The sequence below is a fragment of the Peromyscus californicus genome, unplaced genomic scaffold (assembly GCF_007827085.1).
Source record: "Peromyscus californicus insignis strain IS unplaced genomic scaffold, ASM782708v3 Scaffold_4__1_contigs__length_199733344, whole genome shotgun sequence".
Lineage (NCBI taxonomy): Eukaryota > Metazoa > Chordata > Mammalia > Rodentia > Cricetidae > Peromyscus > Peromyscus californicus.
Genome location: NW_026294562.1, coordinates 50,597,914 through 50,622,674, shown reverse-complemented (window position 1 = coordinate 50,622,674; position 24,761 = coordinate 50,597,914). Strand labels below are relative to the sequence as shown.

At 41.2% G+C, this 24,761-nt stretch overlaps 1 protein-coding gene across 1 annotated transcript; it reads right to left on the bottom strand.

Annotated features, from left to right (window-relative positions):
* Window positions 1-4,599: 4,599 nt before the first annotated feature.
* Ms4a14 (membrane spanning 4-domains A14) lies at window positions 4,600-17,482 on the bottom strand. The gene is made up of 6 exons (XM_052713175.1): window positions 17,345-17,482; window positions 15,445-15,573; window positions 14,910-14,963; window positions 12,774-12,923; window positions 10,202-10,300; window positions 4,600-7,368 (listed from the first exon to the last, which is right to left on the bottom strand). The coding sequence occupies exons 1-6, from the start codon at window positions 17,480-17,482 to the stop codon at window positions 4,600-4,602; spliced, it is 3,339 nt and encodes a 1,112-aa protein (XP_052569135.1).
* Window positions 17,483-24,761: the final 7,279 nt, after the last annotated feature.

Below are 24,761 nucleotides of genomic sequence, written 5' to 3'. Positions count from 1 at the left end.
CTCTGCCTGGGGGCCTGCAAGTCTTCTGGGTGTCATTTGCTATTTAAATTATAAGCATCGACTCTAGACCTTATCCCATGAAGGACAGTGAAAAATCCATTATTTCTCCCAATATTTTCAGCTATCTTGGGGAGTAACAAGGAGACACGAGAGGGAGAAAGCAACTGGGGTTCCTGTTTTGCTGAGTTGTCCTGGGCTGTTGTCTTGGCTTTTACGGACATCTCTTCCCCCGTGTTGGCACTGTACTGAATCCTCATTACCTTCAAGTAGTAATGATGCAGCATCTCAAGATGTATAGACAATTTTAAAATAAAGATTGCAAACATTTTTGTAGAACCCACAAGGGCAGGCACTAGGGAGTTCCCACTGGATGTGTCTTCTGACTTACACTCTCTAATTCCTATTCATTGGCTTATCAGTATGTCCATACAGCCTCTCTCTCTATAGTGTTCCCTTTTTGACTACCAGGGATTTTTCTGTCAGAGACAAAATGGTATTTGATTTATGAGGTCAGATGATTTTTTTAAAATACCCTTGCTCTTTCTACCATCTAAGAAGAAATATAAAAGGTTTGTGTTAGTATGTTTGGGCTGTCATAACCATGTGCCTGAGGTTGGGGGATTTAAACAACACAATTTCATTTATGATTCTAGAAAGTGGAAAATATTAAATCTGGGTGCCAGTGAACTTAGATTTTTGACTTTTTTAGATTAATACAACTACAACATGTCTCCCTTCCCTTTCCTCCCTCCAATCTCTTCCATATACCCTCCTTGCTCTCCTTCAAATTCATGGTTTCTTTTTTCACTAATTGTGAATAAATACACATATATTTCTAAATATAACCTGTTCAGTCTTTATAATGTTATTTGTATGTATATGCTTTCCTGACTAACTATTTGTCACTAGACAACCATTTGGTATGCCCTTCTCTGGCAAAGACCTCCCACTCCCAGCTTTCCTCAGTTGCCTGTAGTCTTTGTGTAGGGTTGAAGGATCATGGGCTTTTCCTCATCCAGTCTGGCATGTCAACTGGTGTCATCCTCATTCAGTTGATGTTTGGGCAGTCATGTTGGTAAGACTTTTTGGATACATATTCTGATGTTATTACAAGACACAATCTCACAGAAAACTCCTTGATTTTGTGGCTCTTATAATCTCTCTGCCCCTCTTCCACAGTGTTCCCTGAGCCTTATGTGTGGTTTTGGTTTGTATATTTTTTCCACTAATACTGTGCTCTACAAGCCTGTACTTTTGAGTCATTGTGGTTTTCTGTAGTGGTCTCAGTCTGTTGCAAAGTTTCTTTGATGTGGGGTGAAGACTACGCTTGTCTGTAATGTGGAACTGACCTGAATGTCCCCTCCCCGAGGCCTAGTTTTCATGGCACCAGAAGGCACCATGCAAGCTTCCAAAGGAGGGAGGCAACCAACAGCCCTACCCACCCACAATGCCTATGAAGCACATCAACCAGCATGGCACGATAACCCTAAGGGTTTAATAGTGGCACACAAATCTTGGTGGAAAACAAAAGTTCTATAGTTATACTGAAACCCATTCTACAGGAGAGAAACCATGCCTGGCACCACGAATCTATTTTTCAGTGCTGGTGAAATCATGGTTATTGGAGGATTATCTAAGACCCCTAATTTGTTAAACCAGCATAATCCCTAACAAGAGTCTATAAACAATTGTTCTTATACCTGCAAACTTAGGTTTTTATGATGGCTTTCTTCTTGGCTTTCAGGTGGCTGATTTCTTCTGATGCATTTATATGACATTTCCTTAGATCTCTGGTATCTTTATGTACAGTCTTTCTCTCCCCCTCCTTCCTCCTTTCCCCCTCTCTCCTTCCCTCTCCCTTTGTCTCTCTGCCTCTGTATCTTTGTCTCTGTCTCTCTCTGTATCCCTTTCTTTCTGTGTCTCTGTCTGTGTCTGTCTGTCTGTCTCTGTCTCTGTCTCTGTCTCTCTGTGTGTGCATGTGTGTGTATGTGTGAAAGAGTTTCACAATATAGTCCAAGTTGGCTTTAAGCTCACTAGCCCAGGCTGGCTTTGAACTCATAATTCTTCTTCATACTCTTGAATGCTGGAATTGTAGGCACGTACCACTGTAGAAGGGCACTATTCCCACCATGAGGGTCACACTCTTCTATTTTCATCTGAACCTAGTATCTTCAAAAGCTCTATTTCCAATGTTATCACATTAGGACTTAGGACTTCTGCATTAGAATTTAGAGGTAGAATATTTCAGTCCAAAGCAAAGAGATAATTTGATTAATACTGTAAAGCATATCTATCACCTTTTTGTCATCTATCTAATAATGATTTGTTCATGCAGACATCTATGACATTTTTGGTCTAAGAAAAGCTTCTGTGGAACAGAATAACCTTCCTTTCCTGATGTTCACTATCTAAAAAGAATGACTCTTACAGATGTTTTTCTGGAGTTTCTAAATAAGCTCTCCAATTTCATCATATAAAAAGATGCTAATGAGTCTCTTTTTAGTCATAGAGCACTGTTAGTCCATGGCATGACCTAGCTTCAGATTCTTACAAAATTTCCCCACCTACTATTCCTAACTAAGCATCTATATACAAGAGTCTGGGTGACACAGCTCATGATACTTGAAAACACTTTTCAGAGTGCATAAATATAATGAAGTTGATTGCTGCCACGTTTGTGTTTTTTTTTTTTTCTGGGCAAAGTAGGGAAAGAAAGGGAGGAACTCGGGGATTTGAGTTTCTAGATCAAGCATAATAGACAAGACCCACTGCTGTGTGTTCTGAAGGATCCTCTTCTCATCTGTAGCTACAGAGTTAAAGCTGCTGAAAACTAAGTGCAGAATCTCATTTAGCAACTGGCTGGATTACAGTGCAAGGTGAATTCTCTGTCCTTCAGCAACACTGCTATTGAAGCGGGGACATTGGTAAGAGCAAGTGGGATTCTAAAGTTGGAATGGCTAAGTACAGTAAGACTTGGCAAATCTGAAAACGCTGGACCCTAAATTCTGACGAGTCTATCATTTTCAGGAAAGGAGGTCTCCCTGTCCCCAATGGGGCCTGGCTATCTGTGTGAATAATCCCTTGCATGAAAAAACTAAAACGATAGCCTTTTCTGAAGGAGCTGCTGTGTCAGACAATCCTTCTCATCAGGACACGACTCTACCCACTGCCATTTTTTCTTTATTCTAACTAGACTTAACTGACCACAGGCCCCAACTTTATGGTGGCTCAGGAAGCTTGTTAGACTACATAAAAAGTACCTGAGATCCAATGTTATGTGCTTCCAAAATTAGCCCTTACCCTTAGTATCTATTTCCATGTTTGTTCTTGGGGGTTCTGTGTTTACAGATTAGAAAGTTCAGGTACACATACATGCAAAGGAAACACTGTGCAGCCGAGTAAAATGCAAAGCATCAGAGCTGACAGAAAAGCAAGATTTTATCAAAGACATCAAAGAGAAAAAGAATTCGAGTAGTCCAATTGGCAAGAGAGAGGAGGGATTATATGAGCAAAAGATATTGAGACCATTATTGGAAAAAGCACAAGAACAAATAGCCAAAGTAGCAGAAACACATGAACTGTGAACCAATAGCTGAGGAGCCCCCATGGAACTGGACCAGGCCCTCTGGATAAGTGAGACAGTTGATGAGCTTGAACTGTTTAGGAGGTCCCCAGGCAATGGGACCAGGACCTGTTCTTGGTGCATGAGCTGGCTTTTCGGAACCTAGGGCCTATGCTGAGACATTTTGCTCAGCCTTGGTGCAGGTAGGAGGGGACTGCCTCAACTAAATCTACCAGGCTGGGCTGACTCCCCAAGGGAGACCTTGCCTTGGAGGAGGTGGGAATGGGGGGTGGATTGGGGTGGAAGGCTGGGGGGTGGGAGGAGGGAGGACAGTGGAATCCATGGCCTATATGTTAAATTAAATTAATTATAAAATAAAAATATTTATAAAAAAATTTGAAAACTGTGGTTGGCTTGGAAGACAGAGAGTAACTGACAGTTTTTTAACACAATTCATTTGGCCAGAGAAGGTGCAATTGGCTCCCAATACTTACAAAGCTGTGAGTGCAGGTGTGTGAGAGAGAGAGATCTGCAGCTTCCTTCAGTACAGTCCACTTTGCCATATTTTCTATTATAATATGCACATGGCCACCCTTCCCTGACTTCTACTCTTCCATCTCTAGCTATGCTTTCTCTTTCACCAAGTATTGGACACCAAACCTGGTGCATATATCTTCAACACAAATGTGGGGAGAAAAATATTAGCATTATGGAGAAATAGATCCATTTAGTAATAAGGTGTGAGATGAAATTGACGATCATACATTGAAATACTAAAATTGATGGCGAAAGTTTTACAGTTTAGATGACATTTATTTCTTCACTCCCAGAAGGTTTTGATAAAGTCTTAACATTTGGCTTGTTGTTACTTTGCTTTTAAAAGGAACGAGTTCTTTGTAGGTCCTACATGCCCTTTACTCTGGTGAGTGAATTAGACAGCAAGCGCAGGTGGGAAGACAGGTTAGGGAAGAATCAACCGCTTCATTCTCATCTGGCTCCATTATCTGGGATCTGTGGTTTTTGGTTAGATAAGCATGTTAGTCTGAATCCTCAGATTGAGGTTGATCTCTCTGACAACACGAGGAAGAAGTAGCATTCAGATCTTTGGATGAATTTGAACCGGGTGGTGTACTGTTCTGCACCTCTTGCTCTGAAGCTATATTGGATAAACAGGTTACATATGTGTATGGAACCAAGCTCTGACAAGAAGCAGGATAATTATCTGGCCTCATGTCTTCTGACTGCTCATCTTTTGGTTTCTGGCATGTATCTTCTGTGTCTCCAGGTTCTCTGTCTCTTGTTTGTATATCATCTGCATACGTATCTCCTCTTACAACACTAGATTCAGAGTCTTGTTGGTCGTTACCTTGACACAGACCTACTTGAAATATAAAGTTATGCAATTGGTGATCTTGGGTGTATCGGACTATGGTGCTGCGGGGTTGGATTTCTTGGTATAGTGCCCTTTGCCTTAAGGATTCTCTGTCTAATAGCTCTTGGGATTCCCAGTCTAGGGAAGGATGTATTTTGAACTGCCATTCTTGTGCTTTCCAATCTTTGTTTCTCCAGCCTTGACTTCTCCAGTCTTGGGATCCCAGGCTAGCAGGCTGCCAGGATGAAGATGACCAGTATGAACATGACTTTTCTGTGAACTGAAAGCTTTGGGAGTCCCAGTCCTCACACGACTGCAATGGGACTCTCTTTACTAGCACTTGTTGTCTTTGTTGCCAGTTTGAGGACTGGCTCTTTAGGGCTTTCTGCTCTTGGGGCTGCTGGCCTTCAGCTTGTTGAACTTGAGCTTGTTCTTCTGGAGGTTGCTCTTTATTAGACTGCTGATCTTCTTCCTCTTTGTTATTAAGCTGTTCTTCTGGGTTTAGTTCCTCTACAGATTTTTGGTCTTTGCTTTGCTTATCTTGGGATTCTTGTACTGGGACCTCCTCCTCATCTGCCTGCTGCTGACCAGCTTGCTGTAAGAATTGCTCTGAGGTTTGAGTACTTGCATCTTGTTTCTCTGTGGTGTGCTTCTTTGGGGATAGCCAGGCTTTGATTTGCTGATCTATGGATTTCCGTCTTGAAGTTTTCCTTTGTAAGTCTACAGAATGTCTCCTTGGGGGTTTGTCACCTTTGATTTGCAGGTCCAGGGAATGTCTCTTGGGATAGACTTTTTCATGTGTGCCTTTCAAGGATAAAGAAAGTCTTCTTGGGGTTTTCTTGCCTTTATCAGACTTCCATTCTTGAGTCAACTCCATGACTTCTGTTCGAATGTCCCTATAAATTATTTCTGGATGTTGCTGGCTTTGAACTTGAGTGTTTGGTACTTGAAGATCTGAGAATGACATGTCATGGGGTGCTGAATCTTGGGTTTGTGTGCTCTGGGATAGTTTGTCTTGAGATAGTACATCTTGGTATTTCATATCCTGGGATGCAGTATCCTGGGAGGGAATCTCTTGTGTGTCTTGGGATGGTATGTCTAGAGTTAGTGTATCTTGGTATGGAGTTTCTTGAGATGAGGTCTTTTGGGATAGAGTATCTTGGTATGCTTCGGATGGAGTCTTTTGGGATAGGATATCTTGGTATGGGGTTCCTTGGGATGGGATATCTTGGTATGCTTCGGATGGAGTCTTTTGGGATAGGATATCTTGGTATGGGGTTCCTTGGGATGGAGTCTTTTGGGATGGGATATCTTGGTATGCTTCGGATGGAGTCTTTTGGGATAGAATATCTTGGTATGAGGTTCCTTGGGATGGAGTCTTTTGGGATGGGATATCTTGGTATGCTTCAGATGGAGTCTTTTGGGATAGGATATCTTGGTATGGGGTTCCTTGGGAAGGAGTCTTTTGGGATGGGATATCTTGGTATGCTTCAGATGGAGTCTTTTGGGATAGGATGTCTTGGTATGGGGTTCCTTGGGATGGAGTCTTTTGGGATAGGATATCTTGGTATGCTTCAGATGGAGTCTTTTGGGATAGGATATCTTGGTATGGGGTTCCTTGGGATGGAGTCTTTTGGGATGGAGTATCTTGGAATGACATGTCTTTAGTTAGTATATCTTGGAATGACAGCTCTTGGTATGGAGTCCCTAGGGATAGGGTCTCTTGGAATAGTAGGTCTTGAGTTAGTGTATCTTGGAATTGCATGTCTTGGGATGGAGTGTCTTGGGATGGAGTTTCTTGAGATGGCATGTCTTCCAAAGGCAAGTCTTCAGATGTCAGATCATAAGAAAAATGGGATGATGGGGGTTTAGATCGTAAAACTTGTGTTGACAGACCTGCCATTAATGTTTGGGATGATAAAGTGCCAGGTAACAAAGGGAGGAAATCATGTGAGGATGGAGTTTTAAGAGATGCAAGTGACACATTTTGGTTGTCAAGCAATTTGGGTTGCAGATCAGAGGTTTGACGTGTAATAGCTCCTAGGTCCTCATCTTTCAGGTTATTGCTTCTAGACTCTTTCGGAGAAGGCATATTTTCTGAAGACTTTGGTGTTAATGGGGGAGGTAGAGCATCCAGTTTAGTTTTTTCCTCTTGTGGGAATTGATGAATAGTCTCCTGTTCATCTGGAACACGCATAGAAGATGTACCCTTATCACTTTTCTGTGGGATATTTTTGGGAGCTGTGGGAGCCGAAGGATTTCTTGAGACTCTTAACTTGAAGAAAGCATAACCCCCTAAGAAAATGGTTTTTATGTTTGAAGCTGTATTACCACTGGGAGATTTTCCTTGAAACTCAAATTGTAATTGATTATTTTCTTCTGGCACAGGCTGTTCAGTATTTTGAGGAACTTCTGAAGGAAAAAAGAATACAGCCTATAATACCAAGGGGAAAGCAGAGTGTTAATAGGCCAGAATTGTATTTATGTCATTTCCTTACTGTATTCTCATATTATCTTTCCTGGAGATGAAGTTCTCCAGCCTTTCCTGTCTGCTCTTAGATTTGGGTGATGTCACTATCCTTATGTCCTAGATACTCAACAAAGGGATTTTACCAAAATTGCCTCAGGATTTTTTCTATACTGAATAATATTAAGTTTTCTAAGACATTTAAAGTATCCAGTTAATATTCACACACAAAGCCTACTATTTGATTTGTTAATTACTTAGATAAACTGAGTGTTGGTGATCAAAGACAATCAGAATTTACCCTTAAAGTGATAACAATTATAACCAGGCTAACATATGAGTAGATAATGATAAAAATCACCTAGCACTATGCCTATTATTGAAATAGTTACTAGGTTCTGAGGAAGAAGCTAATTTACAGTATCATTTAAAAGAATAATATATTCAAGAAAAATGTCTACCCAAGGAGATGAAAGACTTCTATGCTGAAACCTCCAAAATACTTCTGAAAGTATTTGTAAGAACTAGACAAATGGAGATCTTCTCCATGTTTGTTTATAACAAGGCTTAAACTTGTTTAAAAAATCTATGCTATGCAAAAAATATACAGATTCAATGCTATCCATGTCAAAATACAAAAAAGCTTATTCTCAACATAAAACACAATTCAAATTTATTTGGAATCTTAAGGGGTCCAAAATAGCAAAACCATTTAAACAGAAGAAAAATATTTGGAGAAATAATAGTTGCCAATTTTGAAACTTCCATAAAGTTATGGTAAGATGGATAGGTAGATAGAATAAAGAACCCAGAAGCAAACATAACATAAATAGTTCATTGAGTTTCAGCAGTGATGCCAGGATCATTCTATGGGAAAGGACAGTCTTTTTAACAATCAGCACTAGGAAAACTGAATAGCCACATGCAAAGAACAAATTCAACATTTACCCAGTACCATAGATAAACTTAAAAGCCCAAAATGTACACTTTGGTGGGCCCCATTTTCTTTAATTCCTTTGTCCTGGGATGGTGCTGCCCACATTCAGAACAGATTTTACTTACCCTTCCCTTTCTGAAAATAGCCTCAAAGACAAGCCCAGAGGTCATCTAGGCTCTTTGTAATCCAATCAAGATGGACACCAAGATTAACTGTCACAGTTGGAACTGGTGACAATTTCATGGGTAAGACAACACAAGATGGATAGGGAGATGGCTCATTTGGTAAAGTACCTGCTGCCCAGGCAGAAAGACCTGAGTTCAGATGGCCAGAAACCACGTAAAAAGCAAAGCATGACAGCATGTTCTTGTGACCTTGGGAGCATGGAGATGGGCTAGGCAGATCCATGAACCCCAGGTTCAGTGAGAGTTCCAGCTTCAAAAACAAACATAGACTCATCCAATTGCTGACCCTGGGCACTCACAATGTGCATGAATGCACATGTACACACCACATATACAATATCACAATATACTCAAGTATGTAATAACAAAAGAAAGAAAAGAATACATAAATCAGATTTGATCAATATATAGCTTCTGTATATTGAAGATACTGTCCAGGATGGAAAAAATAATAACAATCTGAAGGGACAGAGTGGGATGAAATAGTTATAGACAATATGTCTAATAAGAAATTACCAAACTGTACATATGGAAACACTACAATCCAACAATAACAACAACAAAATGAACAACCTAATTAAGAAGTGAGCATGGGACTATAAAAGCTCTTGTTCAAAGAAGATCTATTCCTACTAATAGGTGCATGACTAACCCTCAGGAACATCCTATTAACCTTTGGGATGGTGGGATTGAACTGTATCTTGATTGTGATGATCCTTAAATAGATGTGTGTCATTTGTCAAACTTATTGCACAGTATACTTAGAATTGGTGCGCTGGATTGTTTGAAGTTAAAAGCAAGCGAGGATGTAAGCAAACACTGCCAAGCACATTCCAGACTGCTGTTGTAACTCAGAAAGCAAGGCCAGGAACTGCACTACACAAGTCAGAATCCTGTGTTGTATCATACTGGAGATGTTAGTTAAACTCTCTGTTAAGCTTTAGTTCATTTGATGTAGAATAAGGGTGTTGATATAATATTAACATAATTATTAATTTGGCACCAAGCAATTATAATAATGTTTGACATTATAAACAATCAGTAGGGCTATAAGTTCCCAATGTCACAGTACTATGGGTTTTCCACAAAGTCCCATATTTCCTTTTTTTTTCCCCAGGAAGATAAAGAATTATATATTAACAGAGATAGATGACTGAGGACAGTAGATAGGACAAGAAAGGAAAGTAAGTTACCTGAAAAAGTAGAGTGAGCATCAGTCTTAAGCTCAACCCCCTCTGACCTTCCTAATTTAGGAGTTTCAGTGTATTAGCTGAGCATACTGCTTCTGCACGGTAATAGAGGTCAATGTGGGGTGATGTTCTCAGTGTGGATGCAGTAGTACCAACCTCTGTGCTATTTGTACCCTTAGAGGGAGTATGTGGGAGGAGAGAAGAAAATCAGGATCGCTGGAAGCTCCTAGGCAAGCTAGCCTGGAGTATGCAGTAGTGAACATCAGGTGAGACATTTTCTCGAAACAACATAGAAAGTGAGGACCAACACCTGAGGTTGTCCTCTGTTCTCCACACTCACACTGTGGCATAAGAGTGCCTGCTTCCTCATACACAGGAACATGTACAAACACACACACACACACACACACACGCACACACACGCGCACACACACACGCATGTGCACGTACACGCATATACTCAGTTCTCGTGACAACCTTGGGCGCACCTCTCTTGAACTGGTCCAGCACCTGCTTCTTAAGGATGCAATAGTCACAGAGATGCTGAACTCTGCTATGGTGATGATTAATAAGACTGACAGAATTCCCTGCAAATAAGGAAGGGAAATAAATTATATTTAGGACAAAAGCAGCATCACTTTAAAAACAGAAGCCAAGAATACTTTACACCCCATGACCGAGTTTGGGAAAACTCATATTCATGCTGTTCTGTAGCTATTAAATATTGCATCATTTCAATGTCTTTCTGGTAAGGAGTGGGCTAAGACAGTCTCTAGAGTAACACAAGGAGAGGGACAGTAGAGAGAAATAGCATTCCTATAAATATCTGCCATTTCATTAAAATAACTTTTTTCAGTGTGGGAATATAGTACCCCAACACCTGCTTTTTCTTCCCTGAGAAAGCTGCTAATGCATATTTTTTGAAGTGAAAGTTTCAGCTATGTATTCACCTCTGTGTCAAATAAACCTGCAAGATGGATCTAGTACCCAGATCTGCATTCTGCCGGCACTACTTTAAGGTAATGTTTTCATTGAGAAGTAAGATGGTGCAGTGTGGTATTCAAAAAAGCTTAAATACTAGAGGCAACACAAGTTGGGCACAACTGGGCCCAAGGTCGCGCTTACACTAGGAAAGTGACTACAGCTCTCCACATCTCAGTTTCTTTGAGCACATGCAAGAGCTTAGGTAACTGCCTTGATGCTGAAGCTGAAGGGTGTCTGTCCTCCCCACTGTCTGTCCTCCCCACTGTCTGTCTTCCCACTGTCTGTCCTCCAGCACTGTCTATCCTCCCCACTGTCTGTTCTCCCACTGTCTGTCCTCCCCACTGTCTGTTCTCTCACTGTCTGTCCTCCCCACTGTCTGTCCTCCCACTGCCTGTCCTCCCCAATGTCTGTCCTCCCCACTGTCTGTCCTCCCCACTGTCTGTCCTCCACACTGTCTGTCCTCCCCACTGTCTGTCCTCCCCACTGTCTGTCTTCCAACTGTCTGTCCTCCCCACTGTCTGTCTTCTCACTGTCTGTCCTCCACACTGTCTGTCCTCCACACTGTCTGTCCTCCCCATTGTCTGTCCTCCAGCACTGTCTGTCCTCCCACTGTCTGTCCTCCCCACACTCTGCTCTCCCCATTGTCTGTCCTCCAGCACTGTCTATCCTCCCCACTGTCTGTCCTCCCCACTGTCTGTCCTCTCCACTGTCTGTCCTCTCCACTGTCTGTCCTCCAGCAGGAGAGAATTGGCCCCAGTCCTTGCAAAACTTCCATCATATGCACTTGGATCAAGTAGAACAGGATTTTATCCTTTATAATTGTTTTCAGACTATCCTTTGGAACCCAAGTCTCATTCTGGAATTTATCTCAGCACACACAAAGAGGTCCTTTAGTTCACTTCAACAGGTGGTTACAGGGATTAAATCATGGGAGATAATTTCCCATGAGTCTACTTCACTTTTGTCCTTACTAGTTCAAATTTTCAAATTCTAGGACCGAAGGCTTCAAGATGTTGCTATCAGAAACAGACTAAAAGCCTAGAGTTTGCTTTGGGGGCAGAGGAAAAGGCTCATTGGAATCTTTGACATGATTGAAAATGGTGTCAGGGCTGGTATGGTGATAGCACTTGCTATTCAGCCTGACACCCTGAGGTTAAGCTTCAGGATCCACATGTTGGAAAGAGATAAAGAACTCCTGCAAGTTCGTCTCTGATGTCCACATATAAGCGGTGGCATTGCAGACTACACACACCTCAAATAAGTACGTGTAAAAAATAATTAAAATAATTATAATGTCATGTATTACTTATACAATAGACTCTTAAAACCTTAACTATCACTAGGGGCTGGAGATAGCTCAGAAATTTTGAAAACTGGCTCTCTCCTGGAGGAGCTGTGTTCAATTCCCAGAACCCACACTACAGCTCATAAACATCTGTAATTCTAGTTCCAGAGCATCCATTGCCATCTTTTGACCTCAGAGAACACTAGGTATGTATGTGGTACACAGTCCCACATTCAGGCAAAACACCTACACACGTTAAAAAAAAGTAAAATAAAAAATCATGTATAATTATATTTCCTGGTAAATTTACCATACTGAGTAAAAATTATATAATTATATAAAATGGCTTATATATAAAAAAAGATTGAAACACTTCACTGAAGTACTTTCTTCCACTGTATTTTGTTTCATACCAATAGAGTAATTTTTTGATTAGTAAAAAGGTAAAATTTAATACAATTGAAGTAATAACAGTTGTAATAGCTAAAACTATTGAGTATTTATACTTTTCCAGGTATTATTTGAAGTAATCCTTACCACAGGTCAGTGAGGCAGCTATTATATTACTATCTCAAGTTTTTTCAAGAGGAAAAACCAAGATGTGGAGACTCTACAATGTTATGCCAAAGTCACAAGCTCCCAGGAGCTAAAAGTAGGGTTAAAAATCAGAGTCTAGGGTTCCAGAACCACCCGTAGTGAAGTCAGGGGTAAAAAAATCAACTCATCATTGTGTCATGGACACAGCCTGGCTAAGGTTACTCAGCCTCTTCATCCAGAATCAGGTCACTCACAAGGAGAAGTGTTCTGCCTACAACACATGTTCCTTCAAGGGAGGGCATCTGACAGAATTTGTGCTGCTGTGTGAAGCTGATGAAGATCAAGGCCATCCCAGCTAACGCAACCAGTGAGCTGAAGATATTCATGGTCATGATTCCTTGTCCCTGGAAAATAGATTTAAAACATGGGAAAGTAAATAAAAACTAAAGGTAAAGACACCTTGCTGGAAATTCTCAGAACTTCTCTAGTTCTAGAGGCCTCATCAGATCCATGTGATTGGAAGACTTGATAAGGTCAGTTCTGACTGGCCAAAGTCAGGAGGCAAAGCCCACTGTAGAATGGGCCAACCACACTGTGCAGTTAATGCTCCTGAAAATGTCCATCTCATCTCAGCACAAACCATCTTTTATAATTTGAAAGGACATGGTGCCTTGGAAAGCATCACAACATGGAAATCAGACTTGATTGTGAGTTCTGCTTTCATTAGGACTTATACCAACTATTTAATCTGTCTGAGTCTTAATTTCTACCTTTAAAAAGGAGAATGCCTTTAGTGTAGTGTTCATTTATTTTCTAAAAACTTAGTGTATACTAAATATGTGTCATTGCCACATTAGGCCCTGGATGTACAGACTCATGGGGGAACTGACAGATCACCATCTGGCTCCCTTGTATTCCCCAGGAGAAGTCAAATGATGACCGACAAAACCAGATGGTTAAAGATGGTGAAATTCAGACTAGTGCTTAAAGTTGCCCTGTTTTGATCTTAGTGCTCCAACATGGGAGGCATAAAAAACTGATCTGCTTAATTCTTTTTAATTTTTAAAATGATTTTATTTCTTTGTTGAGAATTTCATATGTGAGTGTTGTGTTTACATCATCCCCCCACTCCAACTCCAACTTCTCCCATGTTCTGTCCCTTCACTCCTCAAATTCATGGCCTCTTACTATTTCATGATTATTTTTTACATATATGTACATATAAATTTATAATACAACCTACAGAGTTAATTTAGTGTTGTTCATTTGTATGTTTGTTTAGGGCTGAACACTTATAGGAACTGTCAGCATTTATCTCCAGAGGAGCAGATGGAGCATTCATCCCTCTCCCTAGGATTTCACTAGAGTTTGTAACTGTCCCCAAGGAAACTGACAGAGAGCCATGAAAATGGATTCGGTGACTTTGAGAGGAAGCACACAACTCTAGGGTTTTCTGCAATTATTAGATGAGAATAGGAACATTTAAACATCACCATGTCTTTTGTAAGTAATATTTTAATTCTCAAAGTAGCTCTTAGGTAATCTCCCTTCAAGATGACAGAGCAAGAAGAGCCAAGCAGCTCTGACTCAATCCTACAACCGTGTGGCATCAGTGCCACACTTTTTGTCTGGTCCTTGGGCAGGCCTCTCTGTTGGCATTGGAGGTGGGGCTGGAGATAGAAAGTGAGGCTGACAGGGTTCTGGGATGAGTTTTGGTTGAGGTATGGCTTCTCAACTTTGAGACTAGACGTTTTGGTCAGATAATTTTTCTATTGTTAGGAGGCCTTTCCTTGCTTCCATTGTTTTAAAGGGTGTTTAGAGGGGACTGGGGAGACGGCTCAGTAGTTAAGAGCACTGGCTGCTCTTTCAGAGGACCCAGGTTCAGTTCCACATAGTGGCTTACAAATATCTGTAACTCCAGTTTCAGGGGATCTGACACCCTCTTCTGGCCTCTTTGGGCACCAGGTAAAACACTCCTACACATGAAATAAAAACAATAAACCTAAAAAGAAAAAGGATGCTTAGAGACAACCCTGGTTCTTACCCTCTACCTGCCGATAATATACACTACCCAGGTATGATAATCAAAAAATATCTTTGGACATTGTGAACTATTCCCTGTGGAAAGAGAAGAAGCAAAAATCCACTGCCAACTAAGAATCATTTAATTACAGCAATGTAAGATGGTTCCCAAGAGTAACTTTCAGTTTGCTTGACCAGAGAAGTGGGAGAAAGGGAAAGAATGCAGGGATAAATCATCCACAAATGAGTTTGAACCACAAACTTGATGCATAAAGATCTTCCAGAGAAACCCTGAAGCTTAAGGCCAAAGATGCTACAAAAAAAAAAAAGAGATTTGAAATCAGGTAGAAGTCATAAAAACTGCTTACCAGAATTTGTCTTGATTTATCATCGAACACTGAGATGAATCCTGTCAGGAAAAACTGTTCAGAAGACAAGAGGCAATGGTTAACAGGTGATACATCTAATTGGTCTACAACACAGTCTCCTTTGGGTTTTCAAACTTCGGTACTACCCCCTCCCCCCAGCATCTAGTCTCTCTAACCTGAATGTTAAGGAGGAAGGTACTTGTTTTAATTCCATCTAAAGGAATTGGTGTCGGTACTTGGGGACATTTGGGTCTTAGAATCTAAAATCCTTCTGCTGCAGTACAGACATTGGGAAGTTACTGTTGGCATCTTCCTCTCAGTGCCACACAGTATCACCTTCCTTCTCTGGGTAATTGCAACTTCTTTCCAGTTGATTTTCCCAGGATGACTGTCATCTTTGAATTTATTTCCCACTCAAAAACCCATAATGTACTCTAATGAGAACACATTATGAAATTTATTGTCATAGAGCTTAATCCAATTCACATTAGTCTTTATAGCAATTTCTGTCAAGTTCTTAGTAAGTGGTACTCACAATAAATGCTCCCCAGAATGGATATCCTGTGAGGATCACGAGAGGAAATTTTTTGGAGAAAAAGATGAAATTAAATGCTAATATAATCCCAAGGCCCACAATGATCAGAGAAAGCAGAATCTGGATAGCCTGGAAGGAGAAAAATGAACAAGAGATAACAAGAGCCCAGGCCTGTGGACTGCCCCAGACACACTTGTGGCTGCCCACTACCCCAATATAAACATCTCCCATGTCTCCATCATGCTGAGTCCCTCCAAATTTTAATTCTTCACTCTTGTTCTTTACTATTTCTCAGAGTCACCAGTATATCTTGTATCTGATGTATTTGAATTCATGTGTGACTAAACGTAGATTGCAAACTTTGTAATGATAGGCCCCACAAACTACTTCCTTATACCCCTTCCTCCTCTGTGGCACCGAACTCTTAGGATTATCTTCACAATTAGCCTCCATATTGTCAGTGTTAAGTGCAATCATTCCTTGGTTTGCATGGGAAAGTGCGTGGGAGGCTTGGTTCCAGGACCAAATCTGAGGATGCTTAAGTCTCTTATGTCATAATATTTGTAGATAATCTGCACATATCCTCTTCTTTGTACATTTTTTTTCTCAGACAGGATCTCCTGCATTCCAAACTGTTCTCAAACTCACTATGGAGCACAGGATGATTGTAATCACCTTCTCTTGTGCCTCCCCCTCCCAAAGCTGGGATAATAGGCTTGTGTCACCACACCCCTTTCCTTCTGTACACTTTACATGGTCTCCTAGGATGGTAGTATGCGATGTACCATACATACAAACACCAGAAACTTTCAAGCATCATCTGCCTAGGAGTGAACAAAATACTTAATAGAATGTAAAAGCAGGAAGTAGCTTTTTATTGTACTGTCTGTGGAATGGGTACAAGAAAACTAGCTGTACTTGTTCAGTACAGGAGTAACTAAAAAATATTTTCATTCCATGTTGTTTGAGCCTGAGGTTATGCATCCTTTAGACCTATACTCCACTGATGGACTTTGACCTCACCTTCACTGGCTTCTTAGTTCCATGAGAGGCACTGCCATACCCTTGGGTCACTTCCTCAAGAAGATATTTGGAAAAATTACATAGTTTCCTATTTCCCCTGTGTTGGAAATCAAAGATCAGAACTAGCTCCCCATGAAATAGCCATGGGACCTCCCTGGGGTTAGGTGAGTTAGTAGACTAATTAATTCCAAGAGTTACTTAATTCATCACCTCAGAAACATTTCTTCATTGACTGCTGAGAGTTAATGTATAATACAGACTCAAGGCAAACTGTGCATTGCACTTCTAAAGAGATCTTTTGTTTCTCTCTCTCTCTTTTAATCAAAATTCAGGGAAATAGCATGTGATGACTCTTCTCTGGAGGATCCATTTTTTCACAAGCAATTGTCTTAGATGTGCTGCCTTTTAAAAAATATTTCATATGTGTATACAATGTATTTATCGTATTAACCCTTTTACCCTCCTCCCTTCCTCCTCCCATGCTGACCCTTTCTTCTTTCCAACTAGTCGTTAATTTTCAGGTCTTTTTTTTTTTTGATGACTTGCTGACTTTAATTAGAGTTGCTTATATAAGCAGGGCTATGGGATTATTTTTTGGAGCATGAGCAAAACTTATCAGTTACATTTTTGAAGAAAATTGCTGATTCCTTTGCTGTCCCCCACCATCCATTAGTTGTCAATAGCTCCTCTGGGAAGGGTGGAGACTAGTGAGCTCCCTCGACTGTCGAAGGGTACATTGCAGATGAAATGCCAGGAAGGATGGGAGATCAACTCCTTCCCTGAATATTATTGCACAGAATTACCTCTCTGTAGAAAAAAATGGAGATGCGGCCCCTTTCTTCCCTTCTGGGATGGTCCATGATAAGGCAAAACTCACCCCCAAAACTTTTGGCTCCCCCTTCAGGAAATCCAGCAGAGAGTTATGAGGTCTGTAGGGAAAGGCAGTCAAGACCGTTTCTTCTGGATCTATAGTGATGACATGGGTCCTTCTTTTCTCCTCAGATGGTGACGCCATGATTCAGTGGCAGAGCTCTGTTAGGGGAAGTAGTGAAAGGATATTGTAGCCATAATCATGATGTATTTCCCCCCTACGGCCACATGGAGTCCTCCGCAATGAGCCCGTAGCAATTACATAGTACTAGAACCACAGAATCCCAGTCATTGAGTCATAGAATCTGAGAATTCTAGAGTGTACCAGCCCTCTCGATTCTCACAGAGGAAACCTGGAAAAGTTACTATTATCAGCTTGCTTAAAAAGCATGTAGTAAACACAAAATTTGATAGATGGTAACCACAAAACAAGTGCCTGTATCTGTATTAATATATATACACATGTATACATATACACATACATACATACGATACGTGCACACATATATTTCACAATTATGCTCTTGTCTCTACCAAATACTAATTATAATTATACATGGTGTAGAACTTTGTTTTTCAAGACCAATCTTTTATATTTATGTATTTGTTATGATTTCAACTGCTAAATCACAGAGGTAAGCAGTTTAATAAGGCCAAACAACATATGCAAGAATCCTCTCAGCTATTTCCTCGCTTGCAGCAATCACAAATACCAGGGTTTCTTAACTCTTGCATGCTGTTGTTTGGACCCACTACAACTCTTGAACTTTCATGGATTTGCTTAGGACACATAAAGGAACGAAGCCTTTGGCACATCTGCTATGTCCCAGGGACTGTGTAAGGCACTTCGCTTCCATGTGCACTGCAGTGGCACATCTGACAATGAGCAGTGCTCAAACCGAGAAGCGGAATGGCCCAACTGCCAGAGGATAAACACCGGGCATGGGTGAAGGAGGCTGTCCTTCTGTCTCCAAAGCTTGTGTTTGTCCTGTTCAGCCATTCAGCCATACCTCCATCCTTTTGCAAATGGAATTTCCTTCTTTTAGGAAAAATGTTCTTGTTTAACAGCATCTCTTTTTTTTTTCTTTTTTTTTTAAATTTATTTTAATTTATTTTGCAATACAATTCAGTTCTACATATCGGTCACGGATTCCCTTGTTCTCCCCCCTCCCGTCCCCCTCACCTTCCCCCCAACGCCCCCACCCCCATTCCCATCTCCTCCAGGGCAAAGCCTTCCCCACAGACTGAGGTCAACCTGGTAGACTCAGTCCAGGTAGGTCTAGTCCCCTCCTCCCAGGCCGAGCCAAACAATCCTGCATAGGCCCCATGTTTCAAACAGCCAACTCATGCAATGAGCACAAGATCTGGTCCCACTGCCTGGATGCCTCCCAAACAGATCAAGCCAATCAACTGTCTCACCCATTCGGAGGGCCTGATCCAGTGGGGACCCCTCAGCCATTGGTTCATAGTTCATGTGTTTCCATTCATTTGGATATTTGTCCCTGTGCTTTATCCAACCTTGGTCTCAACAATTCTCGCTCATATAAACCCTCCTCATTCTCGTTAATTGGACTCCCAGAGATCCACCCAGGGCCTAGTCATGGATCTCTGCATCCAGATCCCTCAGTAGTTGGATGAGGTTTCTAGCACAACAATTAGGGTGTTTGGCCATCCCATCACCAGAGTAGGTCAGTTCGGGCTGTCTCTCGACCATTGCCGGCAGTCTGTTGTGTGGGTATCTTTGTGGATTTCTGTGGGCCTCTCTAGCACTTTGCTTCTTCCTGTTCTCATGTGGTCTTCATTTACCATGGTCTCCTATTCCTTGTTCTCCCTCTCTGTTGTTGATCCAGCTGGGATCTCCCGCTCCCCCAAGCTCTCTTTCCCTCGACCCTCGCCTTTCATTACCCCCACTCATGTCCAGGCTGTTCATGTAGATCTCATTCCATTTCTCTGTCATTGGGCGATCCCTGTGTCTTTCTTGGGGTCCTGTTTTCCGGGTAGCCTCCCTGGTGATGTGAGTAGCAGACAATTCATCCTTGTTTCATGTCTAGTATCCTGCTATGAGTGAGTACATACCATGTTTGTCTTTCTGAGTCTGGGTTACCTCACTCAGGATGATTTTTTCTAGATCCATCCATTTGTCTGCAAACCTCATGATGCCATTGTTTTTTTCTGCTGAGTAGTATTCCATTGTGTATATGTACCACATTTTGTTTATCCATTCTTCAGTTGAAGGGCATCTGGGTTGTTTCCATGTTCTGGCTATTACAAACAATGCTGATATGAACATAGCTGAACAAGTGCTCTTATGGTGTGGTTGAGCATTTCTTGGGTATTCCTAAATAGAACACCAGTAGCACAGACTCTGAGAGAAACAATCAATCAATGGGACCTTTTGAAACTGAGAAGCTTTTGTAGAGCAAAGGATACGGTCAACAAGGCAAAGCGACAGCCTACAGAATGGGAAAAGATCTTCACCAACCCCACATCTGACAGAGGACTGATATCCAGAATATATAAGGAACTCAAGAAATTAGACATCAAAATGCCCAACAGTCCAATTAAGAAATGGGCTATAGAACTAAACAGAGAATTCTCAACAGAGGAAACTCAAATGGCCGAAAGACATTTAAGGAATTGCTCATCATCCCTAATCATCAGGGAAATGCAAATCAAAACAACTCTGAGATACCACCTTACGCCTGTCAGAATGGCTAAGATCAAAAACACTGAAGATACCTTATGCTGGAGAGGATGTGGAGCTAGGGGAACTCTCCTCCACTGCTGGTGGGAATGCAAGCTTGTACAACCACTTTGGAAATCAATATGGCGCTTTCTTAGAAAATTGGGAATCAATCTCCCCCAAGATCCAGCATCTCTTAATAGTATAAAAATAGTAACTTGTGATTATGTTTTCAAGATTTTTAAAGTATATTTAAAACTTGCATATACTTACAGTGTCCAGGGTAATGTTTTAATACACATATACACCGCATAATGATTACTATAACGAAGGCAATTAATGTATCCATCACCTTACATTGTTATTGTTTTTCCTTCTTGTGGTGAGAAACTAAAGATCCACTCTCAGGGCTGAAGAGATGGCTCAGTAGTTGAGAGTTTGTGCAGAAGCCGAGGAAACAATCAGTTGAGTGAAGAGATCCAGAGTTGGAGGGACTCTTGGCCAGCTACACGTCTGACAGAGGATTAATATCCAGAACATAAAGATTTCAAAAAACAGATAGTCACGGAAACAAATGATCCAATTAAAAATGGGCAAGGGTAAACCTCATTGGCTACGATACTGCCACTGTGAAAACCCTGTGAGCCGTTCTTTAAATTGTAAATACGGGCAACCTTTCTGATGACTCGGCCATTTAGCAGCTCTTTGTTTTCTTAGAAAGCCAAGCCGGGCGGTGGTGGCGCACGCCTTTAGTCCCAGCACTCGGGAGGCAGAGCCAGGCGGATCTCTGTGAGTTCGAGGCCAGCCTGGGCTACCAAGTGAGTTCCAGGAAAAGGCGCAAAGCTATACAGAGAAACCCTGTCTCGAAAAAACCAAAAAAAAAAAAAAAAAAAAAAAAAGAAAGCCAATAAAGAGGGTATTTGGAATAAAATAAGTGGGCAAGGGATCTAAACAGGGAGGTCTCAACAGAAGAAATAAAAATGGCTAAGAAATAACTCAGAAAGTGTTCATCATTCTTAGCAATTAGGGAAATGAAAATTAAAACAACCTTAAGACTTCATCTTATTCCAATAAGAATGGCAATGATCAATAAAAACAATTGACAAGAAATGCTAGTGAGGTCATGGGGAAAGGGGAATCTTCAGTCACTGTTGGAAATGCAAACTGGTGCAGCCATTCTGGAAATCAGTATGGAGAATCCTCAATAAATGAAAAATAAATCTACCCTATTACCCAGCTATCCCAGTCCTTGACATATGCTCAAAGGAGTTGGCATCCTACTCCACACATACTCAGCAGTGTGCATTGCTGTCCTATTCACAGTCGCCAAGAAGTGGAAACAATCCACTTCAACAGAAAAATGGATAATGAAAATGGTGGTACATATACAAAATGAAATGCTATTTAGCCTTAAAAAATGAAAAAAAAAAAAGAAACTTGTAGGTAAATGGATGGACCTAGGAAAGATTATATTGAGTGAAGGAGCTCAGACCCAGGAAGATAAGTAATTTATGTATTCTCCCATCAGGGCTAGTGAGGTCAGGACCTTAGAATAAAGCTACTACCTCCACTTTGCTGGATCAGTGTAATTCCTAACCACATTGTAAATCTTACTCACTGGTAAGTGTAGCTATCACCTCTCACCAAAGAAGCTTCTCTTTACAGCAAGTGGAGACTGTCACAGAAAACCGTAACTGGATACAATACAGAGATCAGTGGACTGTGGGAATCCCAGCTCCAGTGAATACATCTATATCACAGCTCCTGCATCTCTGGCTCAGGGAACATCTTAGGAGTATGGGTAGAAAGACTGTAAGAGCCAAAATACCAGGATGTCTGCTTGAAACAGTCTGATAGAAATGGCTGCGTGAACAAGATCTGAAGAATGGCAGTATCAATAGACTCGTCAGTGTGAGAGGGAGGAAATCTCATGTGGTTCTACCCCTAGACAGAGAACAACTGGCAACTAATGGCTGCTGGGATAGGAAGAGTTAGCCTCTCCTAGGGATGTGTCCCCTAACCGGTTGTCCAATACAAAGGGGTCAGCCCTGAAACCATATACACACAGCCATTTTTATTATGACTATATAATAATATTTAATTATTATAATAATTATATTAATATATTTGTGCATATATGCTTTATATACCAATGGTAATCAGGAAGGCAAAGGCTATCAATTTTGGAGGGAGGAGGCATGGAAGGAGTTCAAAGGAGGGGACTTGGGAGAGGCTGGAGGGAGGAAAGGAAGGAGAGAAGTGATGCCATTATATATTTAAAAAAAACTTTTTATTGATTCTTCCTGGATTTCACATCATGCATCCTGATCATACTCATCTTCCTGTCTCCTTGATTCTGCCCTCTGACCTTGCAATCTTACCCCCCAAACAAAACAAAATTTAAAAGCAAACGTCAAACAAACAAACAAGATATCGGTGCGGAAGCTGTAGTGTATCACAGTGAGTCACACAGCGTACCCTTTAGTTCACAGGTCATTACTTGTAAGTGTTCATTGCAATGAGTCATTGGTCTGGTTCGAGGCCTCTGGGTCCTGCTATACTATCGACACTGGACCTTCACTGGAACTCCTCTTGGATATCCTTTTGTTGTCCTGGATCATGGAGACCCTGCAACTTTGGATCTGCAAGTCTGACCCCTTCAATCCTCCAGCCGTCCATAGATGAGGTGGATGTTGGGATGGGCTAACTCACAGCCCTGGTACTGGGTGTGGGTGGTAGCTAGATTGGTCATCCCACCAGCTTTCCCTCATTGTCGTCACTCATGTCATTATATATAAATGAGGATGATGATAAAAGAGTATGTACTGCTCTTTCAGAGGGCTGGAGTTCAGTTCCTAGCACGGATATCTGGTGGCTCATAACTGTCTGTAAGGGACATCTGACACATCTGGTCTCTGAGGCACATGCATTCACATACACATATGTACACACACACACACACACACACACACACACACACAAAAAAAAAAAAAAAATGAATCCAAGAAAAAGAGACCAGCTCTGTTTACATCCTGCTTTCTGAGTTCTCCATAGATTTTAGTTGTCCTTTTTAAGAGTTCTCAGGCATGTAGGGGACTAATCTATGTACTGCTGCATTTCCATAGTACATGTGTATGTTTGGAAACCTTACATATTTATTTCAGTTGCACTTTTCTTTGTGGGGAGAATATTGGAAGCTCTCTTTCTTGGGCAAGTATAACATGAATTCTAACAGGTCTTTTAATAAAAAAAATGGAGCCAGATTTGGGGGTAAATGCTGAAAGATCAGAGAGACAAAGGAACACGCCACTGCCACATCTTACCTCTAGCACTCCTCAGCCTGAAAAGCTTTTTGGCCAAAGGCCTCTAGCTCAAAGGGCTCTCAGCCAAAAAGCCTTAGTTCCTATCTCCTCACTACCTTTCTCCGCCCAGCATATCACTTCCTTCTTAGTGCTGGGATCAAAGGCCTGTGTACTTCTCAAGCAAAGGCATGAGATCTCAAGTTCTGGGATTAAAGGCATATGATTCCCAAGTACTGGGATTAAAGGTGTGTGCCACTACTGCCTGGCTCTGTTCCTCTCCCAGACTGAGTCAATCTCGTGTAGTCCAGGGTGGCTTTGAACTCACAGAGATCCAAACAGATCTCTGCCTCCTGAGTGCTAGCATTAAAGGTGTGTGCCACCACTGCCTGGCATCTATGTTTAATCTAGTGGCCTGTTCTGTTCTCTGATCTTTAGGCAAATTTTATTAGAGTACACAATATATCACCACAGGTGAGCAATGTTGATTTTTCCAATCCATGATTGAAGTTGCTATTGCTTATCTATGGCCAATGACTTATTCTTTCTAGTACTTAGATGAGAGAGTATACTATGATTAATTATAGTCTTTGAATTCAAATAAAAAATAAAGCCAGTGTGTTGGGGAGCTAATTCAGTGGTAGAGCACTTTCTTAGCATGTCCAAGGTCCTAAATGCAATACCCCGTTCCTAATGCATGTGAAATTGTCATGTGAGACAGAAATACGTCATTTTCTTGCAACAGAGTCTCACTCTGCAGCCAAGCTGACCTTGAACTCAGGACAGTCCTGTTTCAGCCTCTCAAATGCTGGGATAAAAGGCATGAACCATCATGCCTAGCTATGCTTTATTATTGCTTTCCATTGTTGGGGATCAAACCCAGGTCCTTGCACAGGCTGTCATATTTTCAAAGGATCTCAAATGTTCTTGTAATGCATAATGTCTAATATTTTAGCAACAGGAATGTGCAAGTAACACAGAGAAAGATCCTACCCAGCTGCATGACCTCATCAGCCTCCACCACCACAGGATTGCACACTTTCTCATCTAACATCAGACGGATGAGACACCGTCTGTTCACTCTGTTCAGAGACATTTATAAAGTCTTTGGTCCTTGTGGACTGTTGGATGATAGAATCTTGCTGACTTAGACTTTGAGGAAATGATTTTCAATGGAAACGAAGTGACTCATACTGAAAGTACCACAGGAAAGCTTTTCTTCAGAAGTTTATTGGGATCTACCAAGGCTGGGATTTCAGGAACATCTAGCTGTGCTCTGCCATGAGCACTGGATTTCTTTCTTTCTTTCTTTCTTTCTTTCTTTCTTTCTTTCTTTCTTTCTTTCTTTCTTTCTTTCTTTCTTTCTTTCTTTCTTCTTCTTCTTCTTCTTCTTCTTCTTCTTCTTCTTCTTCTTCTTCTTCTTCTTCTTCTGTATTTCACAT